Source organism: Bactrocera latifrons, unplaced genomic scaffold (genome assembly GCF_001853355.1).
Source record: "Bactrocera latifrons isolate USDA-ARS-PBARC rearing strain unplaced genomic scaffold, ASM185335v1 scaffold_114, whole genome shotgun sequence".
Taxonomy (NCBI): Eukaryota; Metazoa; Arthropoda; class Insecta; order Diptera; family Tephritidae; genus Bactrocera; species Bactrocera latifrons.
Window position 1 is genome coordinate 501,293 of NW_017534564.1, and position 8,217 is coordinate 509,509.

At 40.6% G+C, this 8,217-nt stretch overlaps 1 protein-coding gene across 1 annotated transcript in view; it reads right to left on the reverse strand.

Moving 5' to 3' along the window:
* LOC108975688 overlaps window positions 1–6,887 on the reverse strand; it is a 76,409-nt gene extending 69,522 nt beyond the window's left edge. The window contains exon 1 of the mRNA XM_018944387.1: window positions 4,831–6,887. Within this exon, the coding sequence (XP_018799932.1) occupies window positions 4,831–6,328 (1,498 nt within the window). The 5' untranslated portion in view covers window positions 6,329–6,887. The remainder of the gene's footprint in view (window positions 1–4,830) is intronic.
* Window positions 6,888–8,217: the final 1,330 nt, after the last annotated feature.

Here is an 8,217-nt window from a genome sequence, read left to right on the forward strand (position 1 = left end):
GCAGACAGTCAATTGGTTACTTAGTTGGGATGGCGACGTAGACAGTCAACGCGCTCGCACGACAACAACATATGGAACTGACTTTTCCACTTCATTTTGCTATGAGCACCTACTTATGTATGTATGTACATTTATTTATGTCTGTATGTGTAAATGTACTGTTATTAACGTAGACACGTACCTAATTCTGCAGGCCTTTTAAGCCAACATCTTCTTTTTACACACACACACACACACTTAGCAATAACTACATACAAACATATAATCTATGTTGCGCCTGTTTCCCGTTCTGTCCATGCAGGTCTTGCGCCGTGTTCTTCGTGTCTGCTTTAACGTGTCTATTGGCAATTCCACTGTCTTTGGCACATAGCTCCAATGAGCTAACTGTATAGTTTGTAGTAGAAAATTTTACCGCTAAGGTTCGTGCTACGGTAAAATTATTAGCGCTAACTGCCGCTGTGCGAGCGCATGCAGCCTGCCGAGCACGTACACCGCTACACACACACAGTAAGCATGAATGCGTTAGTGTTGGTGTACCGTAATGTGGCTCAGTGTTGCTCGTGCGGCCTGCGATTCTGGTTCTGGCCAACTTCGGTGTTGGCTTCGACTACAATTTCAGCTTAAGCGCGCGCTTCGTCATTTCGTCTGCTGGCAGCGAAAATGTTTTGGCGGCTCACAAGCAGGCTAACAGCGAGTTGCGCGTACTGAGCATTGCGGTTAAAATGTTGAGAAGTCAACCAAGTGTGGCAAAGCAGGCCGGCCCGGTGAGTATTGTGTAAGAATGAGCATCGCGAAATTGTAGAACATCAACAATGAGCCGCAGCCAGAGCCAAAGCCGCGGTAGCTGCCAGCAACAATACCAAGTCCAACCAGTAATCGAACTCTGCAAACGGCAGCAACACCAAAAACCAAGCTGAAGACGAAGCCAAAGTTGTAGCTGAGCTGAAGTGGCAGCTCGAAGTCGAAGAAGCGGCTTCTTGGCGCAGTTATGTTTTCCGTATTCCTATGCATGTGTGTGTGTGTGTGTGTGTGTGTGTGTGTGTCAGAACGTGTTGGTTCTGTGGCTGACTGGCAGTTCTTTATTTGTTTTCTTTTCTGCGTTCATTCCAGTCGCTGGCTGGCTGGCACATTGCTGTTGTTGCTTGCGGTTCTTCGCGTATTAGTTGGATCAGTGTGGAAAGTGGGACACTTGAAAGCGCACCACGCAAAGGTGAATAGCCAACAAATGTTTGCACTCATACCAAAACACACACGTACACAACGGTACATTTCACACAGTCGAGCACGCGAATACCTGTGTGTGTGTGCTTGGGAGTGTAAGAACATGGAGAAATCTTCTTGGGGATTTTGCGATTACGTCTGTTATTTTACAGGTTGAAATTGCAGTTCTTAATTTTTTCTTCGACACACACACACACACACACATTGTATATACATATATATATGTATATATAAACTCCATTCTGCTGTTTGCTAATTTTGCTGCTCATTTGTAATTTTTTTTCTCTTAATTTTGCTTTTGTGTGTGTGTTTTGTTGTTTTCTAGTTAATTGCCTGGCATTACTTACTGTTACGTTGCTCAGCAGTTCGCCTGCAGTTGTTGTAGAGCAAGTGGCCGCGGGGTGTGTACTCGGCAATGGCATGTTAATGTTGCTGCTGATGATGATTTTGCAATTAAATTACAACAATTACAACAACACGCGCACATAAGTAACAACAAGAGAACAGTTTCAATTTATAAGTTAATTATGTTGATTTTTCGGTGATCGTTAAACTAATATTTCGCGCAATGTGCTGAACAGTTAGTACGGTTTCGCGAACGGGTAAGACGATTTTCCACACGAATCAACTTTAATAACTAAATAATTTCGCCACTAGTTCGAGAAATTTACAGCTAGAGATTTAAGATGATTATGTTTGCAATTTGTAGTGTTTAAATATTATTAGTCCGTTATTGGTAATAATATTGTAACTTATTTTTGTGGCAGCAATCAATCTATGTATATAAATATTCTAATGAAGAATAATACTTTGTAACAAAAACACACTAAATTACCCTTAACACCTGATTTATACCAAGGATGAATAACCACAGAGTGGGTTAAGGTTTGTTTTTTTGCTATAAGCTACTCGGAAATCGTTGGAGAGTAGCGAATCGAACAAACTATACCTGTTGTTCAAGTTGGTGAACAGGACATGTGGTGCAACTCTGTGCTAACCTGTCATCTGACGCATGTGGAATTATACTACGATTCTTTCTGTGTGTAGAAATGAATTGTTCCATGCCGAAGAACGTTAACAACCGCTTGCTCTCCTTTCTAGGTAAATTACTATGATTGATTTTAAGTGTTAAGTTTTTCAAATCAAAGAAGAAAATAAATTTTTAAATTCGTTTCTCATTGGAATCCTTCACTATCGAAAACTCTTGAACGAACTCACGAGCGAGCAGAGAAATTGTTTATCGAAGATAGTTCTTATTCAATCGACAACGTCAGGTATTATTTTTTAATCCTATCTAGGATGACCGTTCTCCGAAATATCAATATACTGCATGAGTCCGGATAAGATCTCATAGACTTTACATAGACTTGTATAAGAATTTTAGTTTTTGACATATCTGGCACAAATATGTATTAAAACTCACCATTCTCTTTCTGAAATTGCAATTTGTAATGACTAACAAAGACCACCGGCTCTCTCCAGATAATTAGATTATTTATAAATGGACTGCGGGGTAGGCACGGGAGTATATTCCGACAATCTGGACATCTCTCTTTTTATCCATCTACCGAACTCGGCCCGCATTTTCCAAACGGAAGTAATGGGCAAAGAGAAGGCCTGCGAAGCTCTAATGAGTAACTATGAGATGATATATAAAGTAGCAATACGCACTAATACACCAGCCAGACGGCTCCCCTGGCATTGTCGTCGCCCATGACTAATTCCTGCATAGTCCTTAACTGCAAGAATGCACTGAGCTCACTAGAAAACAAACTCCACCTAGACTTGATCTGGATTCCCGGGCACAGGAACATTTTCGGCAACGAAAAATCAGTCGATTTGGCAAAGGCGGGAGCTTTCTTAAACGAATCCGAGGCATAGTGGATACCAAGCCGGCTAGAATCGATCTGAAGAGAGCTCAATATACAATATCAACAATTAGCAAACAATAGATGGAAAATGTAACAAAATTCAATATAGCCAAACAGATATGGCCAACATATGACAAGAAAAGAACTAACGACTTATTGAATAGATCTAAGAACAGTATCTACAGACTAACTGCTACTATAATAGGGCATTGGTCATTTGGAGAACATGCGTCCAAAATATATATGTCCTACAACAACATCTGCTGAGGTTGCGAACTAGTAGGGAAGAAGGAAACAATTTTCCACGTTCTCTGTGAATGCTCAGCACTATCGCAGATCCGACACAGAACACTTGGAATCCTTCAAGCACCTTAAGACCTTAAATGGATGACTACAATAAGCATATCGGCCATTAGATGAGGTGTGATAGCAACAAAATGCACAGCTAGTGCTAATTAAGCTTAAAATACAACAGGGCTGCACTCCTACCTACATATTTTTGAAAAAGTAGGCATGGCTCCACCTTTCAACAAGTTTAGTGTACATAACTCCCAAACCACTTAAGCTACAAAAACCAAATTTGCTGAGTACAAATCTTATAAATCTTCTACCGACAGTATGTAAATGAATGAAATTAAAGAGTAACCATATCACTCAAAACATACTAAAATCACGATAAATCAATAACTAAATGTATGGTATGTTAAAAATGGGTTGAATCGGACCAATACTTTCCTTAGGCTCTATATACTTAATATAAGATTTTCGAACTTTGGGGTGACTTTGTATCGCATATATCGGCCAATATGTGAGTTATCCTAATGAAAATAAGAGAGCGTATTTTATTCATAACAGTGTGTATTTGTGTCTAAAAATTGTTGCAGAGCACGGTGCCTCCCTCAAAACTTTCGGGTTAGAAATTGTTCCATTTTCCTTATCTCATTCCCTGTGCTCAAATATTGAAAAAAGGCTTTGAGCCTATTACTAATTTGTTGAGCCAGTAAATTTCGATTCCAGCCAATTCCTTGGACTTATCGAAGCTGTAGCAAGTGCTTCTCAAAAAATTTTGACATGCTTTTACCAAATATTTTAGGCCTCACCATGCACAGTGTTCGATTAAGATCAACAGGATTCAAAAATCTCTCAATATCACTGAGAGCAAATAGTGCAATAGATATCCTGCGGGCCCAACTCAGAAAAGTCACGCAGCCACAGATCGGTTTTGACCCCCGATCTCTTACTTTAAACGAAATAAAGCAATGTGGGACAAGAAACAAAACCAAAAAAAAAAAAAAAAAGCTGTGGATTTTTTACTTGTTTCTATCGGATTGCAATGAAGCAAGAGTGATTTTTTTAGCATGCTCATCGGCGTTACAATTTTTCGAGATTCTGAAAGTTAGTTAACATATTAATCTGTATATTTGTCGCAGCCATCGCGATAAGAACAAGTGATCAGAACAAGTGAGAAAGAAGTTAAGAGCATTTCAATGCCGTCAGCTGATGGCAAGGATACTTTGAGAACAGGAAATAATATATTAAGCGACATTAAGCAACTCCATACCTTGAAAATATCTTTTGTTAAGAAAATACTTGGAAAGTAAATTCCTTAAAATCAACACAGCGTCTTTGGCGGAATTAATAGGGTATTTCGTAGATATACTTCAAACAAATACATAAATATGATTATTATAAGTTATTATATTTCAGCAAACATCAACTTTAATTGAGTAGTACCAACCTGTCATGGCTCCACCGACATTAAGTCCAGTTGATGAGGACGGCGTTAATGCAGTACCCGCAGTCGTGGTACCTTTGTTCTGAAGTTGCTGCTGCTGCTGCAATTGCTGTTGCTGTTGTTGCGATTGCTGCTGTGATTGTTGCTGCTGGTGTTGTGCACGTTCATTCGCATTGAACCGCGACACCGTAGACGTTCCGGATGCTGTAGATGTCGTAGCCGTAGCCGTTGCCGTTACAACCGTAGCAGGTGTGATTACAGCTTCAATAATAGTTGCCGTCGTTGCCGGTTGCTCCACCGATATCTGCTTAACAACCAACTGACGCTTTTTAGCGCCTTGTGTATGACTAATACCGCCCGACTCAACGACCGTCTGCACCACCGCTTCGGCCGTCGATGTGGACTTATTCGTGCTGACTGGCAGCAAACCGGGTGGCGAATCGAAACACACGTCTACCAGTGTGGCCGAGGTGGTCTGCAAGCCTGCAATATCCTTCAGATCAATCCAACTCGCACCAACCTTATCCGCATCCGAGAGTGGCAAACTCAGCACACGCGTATCCGATTCATCGACGATGTGAAACGACTGCGCTGGCTCAATCTTTACGATAATGGGCTGACTGCCCGTGGTCAAAGTGCTTGTTGTGTTACCACTCAACACCTGCTGATGGAGCGCAGCAATTTCCGCATCCGCTTCGGCGTCATCGGACATCTCATGATCGAAAATGGATTGCTGCAATGCCTGCAACTGTTGTTGGCGACTTGCAACACTCGTCGCCGAAAATGCCATGCCGCTCGTCACCGTTGAAGTGGCGGTCGTTTGCGCTTTCGGCGCCGTGGCAATAATGTTGCGGGATAATTGCTCGACCGCTGTCGCAGCGGCAGTTGGCTTGCGCACCACATCGAATTTCAATATGGTGCACTTGTCCGTCTGCTGATACTGATGCTGCAACAGTGGACGTTGCGGCTGCAAGCCACTGCTGCCGCTGTTATTGCTTCTTGGCGGCGAATTGAAAAGCGGTGGCGGCGATGTGGCCTTATTCGAGGTGGTCACGGTGCGCACCACACTCGTACTCGTCGTTGTGCCGCTACAGCTGGCGATGGTGGCCGCTGCGCTGCTAACCGGCAACGGTATAATTGATATCGATGGCATTTTGTTGCGAAAACTCGTTGCTGAATGAACGCTGTTGCTGCCGCTATTATTGCCATTGCCGCCGCCGCCGCCGCCGCCCGGATTGTCATTGCTCAATGTCGTGACACCTGTTGCACGGAGGTTATTGTTGCCATTGCCACTGTGCACATGTACAGAAGTGGTGCTGACATTGGCGGCATCGTCCGCGGTGCGTCCAGCGCCACACTTGTTGTTTTCCGACTGTTGTTGTTGCGTGATCAACACGACGTTGCTGGCATTGCGTGACGGTCGGCAGCGCAGCGTGTACGGCGGTGAGCTATGCGACACTTTGGCAGAGCTGGCTGTGAGTGTCGAGTCGATGGGCAACATTTAAATGCGTTGTTTTTTGGTTTTTGTATTTGGATGAAGGATCGAGATGACGCGCGTAGTTTGAACTTGGTGCTTAAAAAGTATTTTTGGTGTTGCTTGTATACTGTTGTTGTTGCTGTGCTGCTATTGCTTCTATTTTCTTCTAAAGTTTAGTGGGTTTTGTGGCGATTTGCTTTCCACTTTAGCGGCAGGGTTGCATGAAACATGCTCCCTCCGTGTTTTGTGCGTTTTGTTAAAATGCGTTAGTTCGTGTTTTCTATTTATTTATTTATTTTTTTTTTTTTAATATACTATGAATATACATATGTATGTATCTACTTATTCAGTGCGCGTGAGCAACTTTTACGTCAGTTTTATCGCGTTTACGCTAATTAGTCTCAGGTTTTGCTGTTCACACTGCGTTTTTGCTTACCTTTGTGCTCTTTATAATTCGTGAGTATTTCGTGGATTAACTTTTTTTTTACTGCTCTCTTTAAAAATTCGTATTGCAATGCGTGATATTGGTTTTATGTGCATTTATGTGCGTTAATCTAGTTTTGTTTTCAGTCAATTTGTGGTGATCAGACTATTCTAAGCGCTTGTTTCACGTTTCCTTCGTGAGTATTATTTAATGTAATATTTTATGATTATATGTATGTATGTATAAGATATTTCTCTATTAAATATTGTGTGCAAATTAGGTTTTAGTATATTTTTTGCAAACGTGTTTTTTTCCTTCCGTCACCTAAAACTTGAATTAGCCACAAAGCTCTTCTTACTGTTGGTCCATAACATTCGCTGGATTTATTCTTGCATTTGTTGACAATATATACATACATATATGCATGTATACTATTTTACGTTATTTTAACGTCAATTTCTTGCTTTTAAACGTCGTTATTATTACCAGACTGACTTAAAAGTCAGCAAATGTTATTAAAATATCGTTAGACAAATTTTCGAAATTTCCTCTCAAATATGCTTTTATCTTGTTGCATTCAGTGTCTCAACGGCAAATCCTTCACTGCGTGCGAAATTCGTGTTGTCATATTCGATGCACTGACACTTCGTATTTCACCTCGTTTAGCCTTAGGTGGCAATAATTCAAATGGTAAATTTATTGTTGTTGATTTTTTTTTGTTTGAGTAAGATTATTGTATCCGCGGGTTGCGTGAGCGCCACTGTTTACTCAGATCTGTTAAGTATAACGAGTGCAATTTATTTTCAGCTCAATTTCCGTACTAAATGCATAAATTCCTTTTATTGAATGTGAAAAATTGCTGCATTCCATGTTTTGTTAGTATAGTATTAGGTATTCTCCTGTGAAAACTCACACAAAACCGTAAAAAATGTATTTAAATTTATTAACAAATATCTTTTAAAACTTTAAAACTGTAAATATTTCCTTTTGTCTTCATTCACTTTTCAACGCACTTCCATTTATGCACACATGTTTGTACATGCATGTGCGCTTCTCTGCAAGAGTGTGCAAGTGCAAGTGTCAGCGCAAAGTGTACGGGCTGTGTCACTCACTGCATGCCGTGCAGTTTTTTGTTTACATTCATTATACAAGAAGCTTTGCACGCACACTTATGCGTATTCGCATTGGTGTAAAACGCACACAAACACGTGTACAACTGAAGTTTACGCAATCACAAAAGCACTTATGCACATCTGTACACATTATACATGGATTTCATTATTATGCATGTGTGTACACGTACATACATATATGATAAACACAGTTGTTAATGGCGCTGTTTTAGTTTGATATATTTGCTTTTGTTTTTGTTTCACATAAATATTTCATTTACCATTTAACTGCAACTTTTTGTGGTGAATATACAATTTGTATATGTGTGTATGTGTGTGCGTGAATAAAGGTACATTTTTTGATAAATATGTTGCAC